This window comes from Phascolarctos cinereus, unplaced genomic scaffold (genome assembly GCF_003287225.1).
Source record: "Phascolarctos cinereus isolate Bilbo 61053 unplaced genomic scaffold, phaCin_HiC Scaffold_9;HRSCAF=440, whole genome shotgun sequence".
NCBI classification, from domain to species: domain Eukaryota; kingdom Metazoa; phylum Chordata; class Mammalia; order Diprotodontia; family Phascolarctidae; genus Phascolarctos; species Phascolarctos cinereus.
Genome location: NW_027556402.1, coordinates 251,752,122 through 251,766,566, shown reverse-complemented (window position 1 = coordinate 251,766,566; position 14,445 = coordinate 251,752,122). Strand labels below are relative to the sequence as shown.

Here is a 14,445-nt window from a genome sequence, read left to right as displayed (position 1 = left end):
TGTATTGGTGGGTCAAAAATAGAGAAACAATCAACAATTTCATTAAGGAGAATGATAATGATGAGAGAACATATCGAAATTTATGAGACACAGCCAATGCAGTACTCAAGGGAAATGATATTTATCTAATTCTTACACCAGTAAAATGCAAAAAGAGGGAATCTAGGAAGTGGGCATGGAAAAAATACTAAAAAGAGAAGAAATTCTTAAAAATATCCAATTAAATATCAAAGGAGAGAATGATCCATTTGAAAGAAAAACACTGAACTAATATATAAAACTAAGAGTTGGTTTTATGAAAAAAACTACTGAAAAAGATGAAACATTTGGTTCATTTGATAAAAAAAAAGAAAAAACCAAATTACCAATATCAAATATGAAAAAGGTAAATTTAGCACCAAATTTAGATGAAATAAAAGCAATTATTAGGATCTTTTTTGCACAATTATATTTTAATAAATCTGAAAATGTAGATAAGATGGATGAAAATTTATAAAAATAAAATTGTCCAGATTAATTAAAGAGGAAGCAGAATATTTAAACAACCACATCTTAGGAAAAAGAAATTGGATACATTATAAAAGTGTTCCCTAAGAAAAAATCCTGAGGAGTAGATGGATTTACAGGTGAATGATACCAAACATTTAGAGAACAATTACTTCTAATACTATATCAGGTATTTAGAAAAATAGGCGAAAAAGGGTTCCTACGAACTCTTTTTATAACTTGAATATGGTTCTTGTACTTAAACCAGAAAGAACAAAAAATGAAATATAAATGAATAGACCAATTTTTCTAATGAATATCGACATGAAATTTTAAGTAAGTACTGGCAAGGCAATTACAGCAACACATCAACAGGATCACAACCAAAGACCAGGTAGGATTTATACCAAGAATACTGGGCTGCTTCACAGGTAGGAAAGCTAGGAACAGAATTGAACACGTCAGTGAGAAAAACAACAAAAGCCGTGTGATTATCTCGACAGATGTAGAAAAATATTTTGGTCTCTTCAGTTGTCTCTAAGGTGCTTGGTTCTTCTTCAGAAACTATGGTGGCCTTGGGGTGACCCCCTCACTTCATCCAGTTACTAGCACCACTACAAACAAGTCTCTCCTCATCCTTCTGCTGAAATGGCCGTCTCCAAGCTCTCTTGCATCTACTCTGCTCTCATCCTTCAGAACAATGAGGTTACAGTCACGGAGGATAAAATCAATGCCCTCATTAAAGTAGCAGGTGTAAATGTTGAACCGTTCTGGCCTGGATTATTTGCAAAGTCCCTGTCCAATGTCCACATCGCAAGTCTGGTCTGCAACATAGGAGCTGGTGGACCTGTCCTACCAGCTGGTAGTGCTGCCCTTGCTGGAGGGGCAGCTCCTGCTAGCACAGCTGCCCCAGCTGAGAAGAAGAAAGAGGAAGCCAAAAAAGAAGAATCCAAGGAATCCAATGATGACATGGGCTTTGGTCTGTTTGACTAAATATTTTTTATAACATTAAATAAAAAGCTTAACTCAACTAAAAAAAAAAAGAAAAATCTTTTGAGAAAACACAATACTTCTTCCTATTCTAACAATAGAAAGCATAGGAATAAGTAAAGCTTTCCTTAAATATATATATATATATATATATGTATATATGTATATATATATATATTATGTATATATGTATATAGCATATATCTAAAATTAGCAGGAAACATTATCTCCAATGGGTACAAGCTAGAAGTTTTTCTGATAAGATGTGGGGTGAAGCAGAGTGCCCACTATCAATAGATTCATTCAATGTTAAACTAGAAGGGTTAGCTATTGCAGTAAGAAAAGACAATGAAATGAAAAGAATTAGAATAGGCAATGAGGAAACAAAACTAACACTCTTTGGGGATGATATGATGGCATATTTAGATAATCTTAGAGAATCAGCTAAAAGACTAGATGAAATAATTAAGCACTTCAGCAAAGCTGTAGGATACAAAACAACCCCATATACATCATCATCAATTCCATGTATTACCAATAAAGTTCAACAAGAAGAGACAGGAGGAGAAATTCCACTTGTAATAATTATAGGTATTATAAAGTGCTTGGAAGTCTGCCTGCCAAGACAAAGTCAAGAACTATATGAACACAATAATGAAACACTTTTCACACAAATAAAATCTGATCTTAAAAACTGGAGAAATATTAATTGCTCAGTGGTAGGCTGAGCCAACGAAATCAAAATGACAATTTTATCTAAATTAAATTATATATTCATTGCCATTTAAATGAAGTTATTAAAATGCTTTTAGAAAGATAGAAAAAAATAACGAAATTCACCTAGAAGATGAAATGGTGACGAATAACAAGTGAATAAAAAAATGTGAAGGAAGATAGTTGAGCATCACCAAATTTAAAACTTTATTGCAAAGCAGTAACCATCAAAACAATCTGGTATTCACTAAGGAAAACAGAAGTAGAAAAGTGGAATAGATTAGGTACACAATACACAGTAGTAAGTGACAAGACATTACTATTTGGCAATAATTGCTGGGAGAACTGGAATGCTCTTTGGCTGAATTAAGGTATAGATCAACACATCACACCATGTGCTGAGTTAAAGTGAAAATAGGTGGATAATTTAGACATAAAGGATGATATCATTTGCAAATTAGTGGATTATCAAATAATTTACCTATCTGATTGATAAGAAAAAAATAATTTGTGCACAAAGAAGAGACCAAGAGCATTAAAGGATGTCAAATGGACAAAAATTTTGATTGCATCAAATTAAAAAAAAAATTGGTTTGGCCCAAGCAAAATCTATAGAGCCAAGATCAGAAGAAAAGCAAGAAATTTTGGGGAAAAAAATCTTTAAAAAATAATTTGTGTACTAAAGGTATCATTGTTCAAGTATGTAGAAAACTGAGTTAAATTTAGAAGAAGAATGCCATTCCATAACTGATATGTTATCAAAGGAAATGAACAGTCTAATTTCAGAAGAAGAAATCACGGCTATCTACAGTCATATGAAAAAATGCTCTAAATCACTACTGATTAGAGAAATGCAAAGTGAAATGACTCTGAGGTATCACCTCATACCTATCAGGTAGGCTAACATGACACAAAAAGAAAATGATTAACGCTGAATAAGATGTGTGAAAATTGGAATACTACAACAGTATTGGTGGAGTTGTGAACTGATCCAACCATTGTGGAGAGCAATTTCAAACTACACCCAAAGGACCATCAAACTAAGCTTATCTTTTGACCTGGCAATACCACTCCTAGGTCTGTATCCCAAACAGATCAGAAGAAAGGGAAAAATACGTACATGTATAAAAATATGTATAACAGCTCAGCTCAAAGAGTTGGAAATTGAGTCCTGCCCTACAACTGGGGAATAATTCAACAAGTTGTATTATATGATTGTGACTGAATAATATTGTACTATAGGAAATGATGAGCAGGTGGATTTCACTTGAATAAACTAATGATGAATAAACAGAACAAGAAAATCATTGTTCATGATAACAGCAACATTGTTTGGTGATAAACTATGACTGACTTAGCTCTTCTCAGGTATACAGTACTCCAAGACAATTCCAAAAAGCTTAAGATGAAAAGTACTGTTCACATCCAGAGAAAAACGTGACACAGTCCAAATGCAAATTGAAGCATATTTTTTTCCTATTGTATTATTTCTTGGGTTTGTTTTGTTTTGATCTTCATTTTCTTTTCAAATATGGCAAATATGAAAATGTTTTGCGTGACTGCACATGTATAATCTACAGCAAATTGTTTGCAATCTCAAGGAGAGAAGCAGAATCAGGGGGTAAGAAAATTGGGAGCAGGGCGGAGCCAAGATGGGGGAGTGAAAGCAGTGACTTGCTTGAGCTCTCCTCCAAACCCCTCCAAATACTCATAAAAAGTGGCTCTAAACAAATTCTGAAGCAGCAGAACCCACACAAAGACAGAGTGAAACAAATTTCCAGCCCAAGACAAGCTGGATGATTGATCAGAAAGGTGTATCACACCTGGCTGGGAGTGGAGCACAGCTCAGCGCCGCATGGGCGTGCAGGCTCTAGCGAACTTAGAGCAGGCCTCAGAGGACTGAATCTTGGGCAGCTGTGGAGGTTTCCAGACTCCTCAATCCACGAATGCCAAAGACAACTTAAAAGGTGGGGTCTCAGCTCCATTCTCCAAGAGCGTGGCCCGGGGTGGGGCGGGGCAGCTGCTTCCCAAGCTTCCCACCCATACACTGAGGGGGAATCCGGTGGCTGATCAGAGAGGGATTGCAAGGATCTCTTTGCCAGTGCTGAGGCAGGAATCTCTTGCTTTGCCCGTGCTTGGATCTGGGTCACTGTTCTGGGCAGCAGTGTGGGGTGAAGAGGAGCGCTGGCATGGTGGAGCTTGTACTGGCTGTGGAGAGCAACCCCTCCTCACAGTTACAGGACAGAAAGGAATACTTGTGGTCACAGGCCAGGAAAGGAGTAAACACCTACCACCTTGGAAGAACTGAAAATTTACAGGTCCCTACAAGTACCTCTGAAAACAGCTATACAAACCCCTGAATCTTGGGACAATACATTCTCCACATTGGAAACAGACTCTTGCCTTAACAGAGAGTTTAAAACTCAAGTAATTTCCTGGGATCATAAGCAAGCAGTGCAAAAAGAGTCAGACCACAGAATCTTACTTTGGTGAAAAAGAAGATCAAAATACGCAACCAGAAGACAACAAAGTCAAAGCTCCTACATCCAAAGCCTCCAAGAAAAATATGAATCAGTCCCAGGCCTTGGAAGAGCTCGAAAGGGATTTTGAGAAGCAAGTAAGGGAAGTAGAGGAAAAACTGAGAGTGATGCAAGAAAATCACGAAAAACAAGTCAACAGCCTGCTAAAGCAGACCCAAAAAAATACTGAAGAAAATCACACCTTAAAAAATAGCCTAACCCAAATGGCAAAAGAGATTCAAAAAGCCAATGAGGAGAAGAATGCCCTAAAAAGAAAAATTGGCCAAATGTAAAAGGAAGTCCAAAAGCTTACTGAGGAAAATACTTCCTTAAAAATTAGAATAGAGCAATTGGAGGCTAGTGACTTTATGAGAAATCAAGACACTGTAAAACAAATCCAAAAGAATGAAAAATTAGAAAACAATGTGAAATATCTCATTGGAAAAACAACTGACATGGAAAATAGATCCAGGAGAGAGAATTTAATAATTTTTGGACTATCTGAAAGCCATGATCAAAAAAAGAGCCTAGACATCATCTTTCAAGAAATTATCAAGGAAAACTGCCCTGATACAGTAGAACCAGAGGGCAAAATAGAAATTGAAAGACTCCACCGATCTCTTCCTGAAAGAGATCCCCAAAGGAAAACTCCTAGGAATATTGTAGCCAAATTGCAGAGTTCTCAGGTCAAGAAGAAAATATTACAAGCTGCCAGAAGGAAACAGTTCATGTACTGTGGAAACACAATCAGGATAACAAAAGATTTAGCAGCTTCTACATTAAAGGACTGCAGGGCATGGAAGATAATATTCCGGAGGGCAAAGGAGATAGGATTACAACCAAGAATCACCTACCCAGTAAAGCTGAGTATAATCCTTCAGGGGAAAAAATGATCATTCAGGGAAATAATAGAGAACTTTCAAGCATTCTTGATGAAAAGACCGGAGCTAAACAGAAAATTTGACTTTCAAATACAGGACTCCAGTGGAACATGAAGAGGTAAACAGGAAAGAGAAATCATAAGAGATTTATTAAGATTGAATTGTTTACATTCTTGCATGGAAAGATGATATTTATAACTCATGAGAGCTTTGTCAGTAGTAGGGTAGTTGGAGGAAAAAAATTATATGTATGTAGATGTAGACAGATAGATAGAGGGCACAGGGTGAGTTGAAGATTAAGGGGTTGTATCTGGAGAATAAAATTAAGGGATGAGAGAGGATTATACGAGGTGAAGAAGAAAGGGAGAGGTAGAATGGAGTAAACTATCTCACAAAAAAACCCAGAAAAGTATCTTAAAGTGGTGGGGAAACGGGGGAAGGTGAGAGAGAATGAGTGAATCTTATTCTCGTAGGATTTGGCTTAAGGAGGGAATAACAAACACATTCAATTGGGTATGGAAATCTGTCTTACCCTACAGGAAAATAGGGGGGAGAAGGGGACAAGAGAGCAGGCAGATGACAGAGAGGAGGGCAGATTGGGAAAGGGTGTAATCAGAAGTAAATACTTCTGAGGAGGGACAGGGTCAAAAAAAAGAATAGAATAAATGGGAGGGCAGGATAGGATCAAGGGAAACAGAGTTAGTTTTTCACAACATGTCTACTATGGAAGCATTTTGCATAACTGCATATGTACAACCTATATGGAGTTGCTTGCCTTTTCCATGAGGGTGGATGGGGAGGGAGGAAGAGAGAAAATCTGAAACCTAAAGTTTTAAAAACATATGTTTAAAAAAATGTTTTCACATGCTATTGGGAAATAAGAAATACAGGAAACGTAGTACAGAAATCTATCCTGCCCTACAGGAAAATAGAAGGGGAAGGGGAGAAGAGATAGAAGAGAGGACAGACTAGGGGAAGGGATATCCAGAATCCATGCCATCTTGGGGCGGGGGAAGGGTTGAGATGGGGTGAAAATTTGGAACTCAAAAACTTGTGGAAGTGAATGTTGAAAACTAAAAATAAATAAATTTATGTTAAAAAAAGAAAAAAGAAAATTGGGAGCTAAAATAATAAAAAAAAAATTAACTAGTTGAGTTTCTATGTCATTTAGAAAAATAAAATTAAAATTAAATACAGCAACCCTTCCAAATAATCTAAATCTAGTGGAAACACCACTTCAGCATAATATTTCAGATATAGAAATTATTTGTGCTTAGACAATTTTCTCTGAACACAGAATGAGAACTATACAGAGAAGTCTCATCAGGGCAGATTTTGATCTTAAATTTATCATTGTCATGAGGATTATGATCATTTTATATCATGGACTAGCTCAAGTATAAGGATAAAAAAAATTTGCAGGTCTCAGAAAGTTAGAATTATCTGCCTGGTTTCTATTCTTAGCTAAGATATTGAAGGTAGTGTATGCCTTGAGTATGACTGAGCATTTTCATAATACACACATATAAAGAAAATCTTTAACATTCAGGCTAAGTGCTTGCTTTGTATTGGCATTATGTCTGTTTTGTACCTTTTGTGTGGGTACCTTTCTTATTTTGCTCTATGGCCTATTAAGTGGTGTAGTAGGTCTTCCATTATTATTATTTCTGTCCTTATTTGCTTTTATTTTTAAAATATTATCATGTGCAACTGAGAAATGTGTTTGTGGTACATGCTGTAGGCTATTTGAGTTGGTAGTAAATGACACAATGTATAAAGTGCAGCTTGATTTTGTAATAGTTTTTGCTTCAAGAAATTTATTTTATTTATTTTATTGTTTTTAAACACACATTTCCTCCATTTAATGTTATGCTTTTCTTGACTTCTATTGCATAGTATCCACATGTTTGCAGCACCGGTTCTCAAATCATCTCAGGACCCACGTAGGAGAGGGGATACATCATTTTTTTAATTGCTTACTTATTTTTTACATTTTGCATTCCAAGTTGTATCTCTCCCTTCCTCTCTAGTTCTCCTTCAAGAAGGCCAACTTTTGAGATAGATTTTAGGTGGAACAATAGAATATATACATACATTCATACACACATACATATATATATATATATATATATATATATATATATATATGTGTGTGCATATATATGTCAGTTCTTTCTGTAGAGGTGACTTCATCAGTCTTTCATAGGCAATTTCAACATTATTATTACTCAGAATAACTTAGTCATTCAAACATAGTATTTGAACCACATTTTTGGTATTATGTTCAATGCTCTCTTGTTTTTTTCCTCACTTCACTCTGTATTGTTTCATAGGAGTCTTTTCATGTTTTGTTTTTCTAAAATCAACCTTTATGTCATTTCTTACAACACAGTAATATTCCACTACAATCATATACCATAACTTATTTGGCCATTACCCAATTGATGGACATCAATTTGATATCACTAAGAAACCTGCTACACACACACACACACACACACACACACACACACACACACACACACATTTGTTTCCTTTTTCCCTGATTATCTTGGGAAATAGATTCAATAGTGATATTGCTGGGTCAAACTATACTGATAGTTTTATGTCTCTTCAAATGTAATTACAAATTGCTCTTCAAAATGGTTGGATCAGTTCAAAATTCCACCAACAGTATATTACTATTCCAATTGTTTGACATCCCCTCCTACCTTTGTGCTGTCCCTGTTCTCTCATTTTAGCCAATTTTATAGATGTGAGAAAGTATCTCATAGTTGTTTTAATTTGCATTTATCCAATCAAGGAGAGGATACTTTCTTAGCATATAGCAGATACAAAGACCCCAACTCATTTAAAAAAGTTATTTGCTCTCTAACTGGAGGTATAAGAGAGAGCCATTTCATGATTACTCTTCAGAGGGCAAAATTACCATGATTGTGGGCCATTTTATACATGTTTAATGTAGATTTGTGCTTAATGATATGATGTTACAAAATGTTATGGGATAGGACCATTGTCCCAGTTTCTCACCCTCCCACTTAATGGGGTGAAAGATGTTAGAATGAGACTCTATTCTCCCAAACATTTAATCATAGCAGGTTCAGCTCATGAGCACATCAGTTTGGCAACCTGGATCAGCATATCCTTGCAGATTGAGTTACTGGGAACTTGATTAAAATCAGAGTTTAGCACTAATTACTTTATTTCAGTTTTAGAAAATTTGGCATGAAAGATATAACAAAGACACTCTGGGTATGAAACTTTCTCTTGCCTGAAGGACAAATCACACGACTGAAGCATCAATACCAGTGTATTATTTATTTATTTATGGTTTGAGATCAGGCATCTGGGTGCTCAATAGATACTGAGGAGTCAATCATTGCTTATTTCATAGATGGCAGTGAGAATGTATAGTGGCAATCTTAGAAGTCAATTTCAGTATGAGAAGGTCTCTATCTGTAATCTCTGATTGGGTTGTGGCTAGACAAAATTTCTTCCTAGAACAAGCTTTGAGGCACAATTCTTGGTATCAGAAAAGCTGAGTCAAGTAATTGCTGATTTTTGAGGTAAAGAAGGGGTGAGATGAATTAGTAAGGAAATGCAACTGTACTCAAATATTTAGCTCACAGGTTCATACAGGAGACACTAAGAATATTCTACTTAAATTAATATGAAACTAGTAGGAGCTACATATCGATGCTAGAGGCTGATTTATTTACAAAGTTAAGAAAAATATTTCTTATCAGCAGAGTAGTCTAAAAGAGGAATGGTCCTTTTGGAGGGAACTGATTTCCCTCATAGGAAGGTATCAAGCACAGACTTAGTAATTGCTTAATGGAGACATTGGAGAAAGGATTCTGGGTCAGGGACAGTTTCAAAATTTCCTTCACATTGTTATATTCCATCATGCTGTAATGTTGTGACTTGAAATTTTAAATCAAAATTAAGAAGCATTTATTCATTACCTTCACTGTGTAAGCCACGTATAGTTGTTTGATATACAAAAGTAAAGGAGGAGAAATTCCTGCTCTGAAGGAACTTAAATCATCATGCCACTCTTCTTTATTTTCCCTTTAGATCAGCAGTGGCCCATTTGATCTTCTCCTGACTGATAAGGTCCAGTATCCACATGTCTGTCAGATGGGCAGCAGGTAATCCACTCTTCACCTGGCATTCATCCAACTGATGCTCCATTTTGGCTGGACTTGGGTGGGGCTGGTTCTTTCTGATAATGAGAGAGGGGAAAATTTCTTCAGTGATCTGAAAGAGGAGATGGACAGGAATAGTCTGTGTGTAGCTTTTAAGGAAAGAGTGTCCCCAAACTTTAGAAGTGGAGAAGATTTTGAACTCACTTCTAGGACCATTGCATCCTCATCAAATGTGATCTTCATCTATGGAGATACAGACTCCCTTCAGGAACTTTCTTCTGTATTGGTTCATTTTGTACTTTATGGGAAGATGTTGGTCACCACCTCTTCTTGGGATTTTTCTGATGATTCTAGTTTTGAAATGTTTAGCCATTTCCATGGTACAATAATATTTTCTCATACCAAGATGGAGATTCCTGGTTTCACTGATTTTGTAAGAAGTCTGAATCCCAGGGTGAATCCTGAGGATATTTTCCTAAAGACTGTCTGGGAATTAGTTTTTAATTGTAGACTTTCAGAAAAAAATCATGCAGAAATGACATATTCTTTGTGCCCAGAAGGCATTCCCTTGACAAATTTACCTTCTATTAATTTTCACATGATCATAATGGAACTCAGTTTTAATGTTTACAACGCAGTGTATTTAGTGGCCCATGCTCTCCATCAAATACTCCAGACTGAGGCAAAAGACATATCAGAACTTGGAAGTAACCCAGATCTTTCTTGGAAGGTAACATTTTTTTCCAATTATTGGGCTTAGCATAGGGTACTTACAACATTCTGTTGCTAGTTATCTGTTGAATAGATGATGCAGTAATGACTTGAGACTTCAATATGATTGCTTCGTTCCTAATAGTTTTCCTTTTTAATTGTGATTGCATTGAATTCTGGGTGAAATGATGAAATTGCCTCAGATAAGAGATTTATTTCAAATCTGAAATAACAACCGTGATGAAGTTGTTGGTGTTCTTCTGGGTATAGGTCTATGTGGTCAGAGAGTTTCACTAAATCTGTCCCAATTTAGGGCCTTTACAGTGGCCTGGGTGATGACAATGCAAATGTCAAGGTGCTTTGTGAGATTTCTACTTGATCAATTTTATTTTAACTTCTATCAACCCCTATAGCTAAGCAGCAGAGTTCATATCTGTGCCTGCATATATTTGCTTCAATGATGCAGTCTTTTTTTTTTTTAATGTACAGCAACCCATTACTAGAAATTGTTTCCTAGATATGAGTCTTAGAGCTTGAAGGAACTACTTGCTGTGGTGGAAATGTTTGGAAACTGGGAATATAGAGAATGTTAATAACCTAGTAAAGTTTATAATAGAAGAGAGAACATGTGGGTACAGAATGATCAGCAGTCTAGATTTGGAGAGAGAATATTTCAAACACCTCAGTGAGAACATTTCTGTGGTCTGAAGTTTTATGGAATCAGTCATCAAACAATAGATAAGAAGTTCCAAGATAGTAATTCAGTGGTCAAAAAGAGAAATGATACCAATGAGGAAGAAAAATAAGACTTGTTTGTAAAGTCAATGATGAGGCACCAAAAATTCAACCACCAGTTCAGATGAATACATCATATATGTGGGAGCAGGAAGAAGGATAATGTAACAGATTACCAATGGAAAAAAAAAGCAAGAATGAAATATTCCTATACAGATAGTGCCAAGAGAACCAAACATCAGAATTATCTGACTTTGGTGAGAAAATGAGGTTAATAAAAAAAGTAATTATTTTTTACTTTTTGCAGTTTTAGATTGCTTGAAAGTGGATGATTAGAGATGAGAACACAGCTCTGAGTGTATGGAAAAATGATCATTGACAATATAAAATGCCTGCTCGATTGTTATTTCTTCATTTTATCTTACACTCAGAGTGAGTTTTGCAGTAGAATACAGAAATAAAAAAACTAGAAAAAGGATTGTTTGGTCTGGGTGTGAATCACATAATACGATTCCTCTAACCAATCTCTCAACAAAATGAGCTTAGTAAATGGACTGGTAGAAGTTAGATCAAGGCAAAGATTAATGCAGCTCAAGGGCTGAGAATTCGATCACTTGAGTTTAATTTCTGAGGACACTTGAGTGTTTGTGTCTGTGCTCATAAATCAGAGGGAGAAGAGCCTTCCTTTTGTGAAATGGCTGTTTTATTGTTTTATTTTTGTTTGTTTGTTTGTTTGCTTTTCCTCTTTTAAGAACCAGATAACTCTGGTAATTGACTTAGTGCTGGGTCTAGAGAGTCATGAAGACCTCAACTAATATCTGGCCTCAGACAATAACTATGTAATCTTGGCAAGTCACTTAATCTCTATTTGTCTCAGTTTTTTCTACTCTACTTTGATGACAATACCTCTACCTAAATCTGAGTTTGTTATGAGGATAAAAGAAAGTTATATTTGTAAATTACCTAGCACAGACTCTGGAATATAGTAAGAACTATATAAGTGCTTATGTTACTAAAAAAAAAAAAAGATAATTAATCTTATCATGATTATCTTTTATAAAATAGAAATTTTAAAACATGTAATTATATAACATACATAATGAAAAATACATTCTAAAATGTACAGTTATATAATAATAATGAAATGAATGTCATTTTTCTACTACTTTTACTACTACTACTACTACTACTACTACTACTATTACTACTACTACTACTACTACTACTACTACTACTACTACTACTACAACTACTACTACTACTACTTCTACTACTTCATCTATTACTACTACTATGACCAGTAGGGAAACTACTACAGGTACTACTTTGATGACTACTACTAATATTACCTATAGGAGAGCGCACTTGCCTTTGAATCCTGGCACACTACTGGAAGAGGTTTTTTTGGTTGTTGTTGTTGTTATCAAACAATTCTTGATTTATTGTTTTGTTGATTATCCAGAAAGAAAGATTATCTACTAACAAAGTGATGTTTAAAAAAAAGTGTCAATAATGTTCATTAAACTTATGAGTTTTGACATTTTAGAGAAAGCTGCTGGCTTATTGACGGATGGCTTTTTCTGGCCAGCAATCCACATGCCTCACCAGTGAGACAGACATTTCCACCTGATTTTGTAAGTTGTCTTGGGCTGAAAAATTGTTTCATTCCTTCCTTTTGTTGGTTCTACTACTCTATAATTTATTTTTGAAGCATTACTTTCGTGTTGCTTTGTGCGGAATTTCCTGACTTTCCTTTGTCATCTTGTTTTTGCTCCTAATTCTATTTTTTTCTTCTGTTTTTTAAGTTGCTGTTTCTCCTGTTATTTTGTGACTCTTTGACCAAGTTGTTTTTCTTGTATCGCATTCATTTTTCCCCAAGTTTTCCTCTTCCACTCTTATTTCTTTCTTTAGCTATTTCAGGAATTCTTGTTATGGTTACGTGTAATTTGAATTTTCCTGTTTAGACATTGCTGTCTCTTTTGGAGTTTGTGTCATGGTCTTTATTGCCATGATTAGAGTTTTTTAAGGTCAGATTCTTTTTGTTGTTGTCGTTTGCTCATTTTCCAAGACTGTTTCTTGATTGTGAACTTTATCTTAAAGTTGAGCTGTGGTTTTAGGGTAAGTATAGGGGTATTGTCTCAAGTGTTATTTCTTTTCATGCAGTTCTTTTAAGAGCCAATTCTGGGGGTCTACATGATATTGGTGTTTCTAAGAAAGTGTGTAAGAGGCTTTTGAGAGTCTCTCGGACAGCAAGGACATCGAATGAGTCAAAAACCAAATATTTTCCAGGGACAAGTGTATTGACTGCTCTCTTTGTCTGTGATTTCATCTTTACCTAAGAAGCAACTCTACTCTTCTGCAATTGCGAGGAAAAACACTACCCTCTGCCTTTGACCTGTGCACAGCTCCCTGCTCCTCCACAGCCTCAGGAACTAGTACTTTTCTCTGCCCTGGAAAATCTTTTGTCTGACTTCCTGAAGCTGCTGCAGCTACTGTTGCAGCTGCCTCCAATGCCAACTGCTTTTATTTTTTACAATGTTCCCTCTGGTTTAGACCCCAACAAAATGTCACAGACCTCTGCTTCCAACCTTGTAAGTTGTCTTGGACTGAGAAAATGTCTCATCATGACTTTTTTGTTGGCTATGCTGCTCCAGAATTTGATCTGATGCATATTTGGAGGAGAACATAGAGAGAGGTCAACCGGGTTGCTGCCTGTACCCTGCCGTTCTGCCTATGCCTGATAAATAATTTTAATAAGCTAATTTCAATGACTTTCTATTTAGCCAGGATATTTAAAGATTATCTACTGTCTCTTCTCCATTTTCTTCATTACCTTGGACTTTGTTTGTGATGTTCGTTTACAGAGGACACTAAATATTTCAACCATGTTCCCTTTTTTTTCCCCTTCAAGGTTCTTTCCCCCCCGCCTTATCTCTTCCTGGCCCATGTTCTGATCAATTTTGTGTGTACTCTCTTTATACTTTTCTGCCACTTTAAAGGGGACATAATGACCCTCCCCCTTACAAATTACTTCTTAATATTTTGATTGTTGGCTTCCATGAAATTTACTAAAGACACTTTCTCTCAGTGATGCCCGAGGTTTTTCTTTTGTTTTTCTTTTGTTTTTGTTTTTGTAAGCTTTGCCCCATTTTCTGGGATTTCTGGAATTCTCAGCTATTATTTACTTAAATATACATGTATACACACATACACAAATGTGCAAAAATACACTCATATATTTAGTTTGGCTAGATAGGAAAT

The 14,445-nt window shown here is 35.7% G+C and overlaps 2 protein-coding genes across 3 annotated transcripts in view; both read left to right on the top strand.

Moving 5' to 3' along the window:
- LOC110200738 (vomeronasal type-2 receptor 26-like) overlaps positions 1–14,445 on the top strand; it is a 107,196-nt gene that overhangs the window by 44,316 nt on the left and 48,435 nt on the right. The window contains 1 exon segment of the mRNA XM_078148883.1: positions 9,668–10,468. Coding sequence (XP_078005009.1) covers positions 9,668–10,468 — 801 coding nt within the window.
- LOC110200786 (large ribosomal subunit protein P1-like) lies at positions 1,097–1,531 on the top strand. 2 transcript variants are annotated; one of them, XM_078148949.1, is made up of 2 exons: positions 1,097–1,204; positions 1,280–1,531. In XM_078148949.1, the coding sequence occupies exons 1-2, from the start codon at positions 1,135–1,137 to the stop codon at positions 1,477–1,479; spliced, it is 270 nt and encodes an 89-aa protein (XP_078005075.1). In that variant the 5' UTR covers positions 1,097–1,134; the 3' UTR covers positions 1,480–1,531. The 2 variants fall into 2 exon arrangements, with proteins under 2 accessions (XP_078005075.1, XP_078005074.1); XM_078148948.1 differs by having other exon boundaries at positions 1,097–1,531.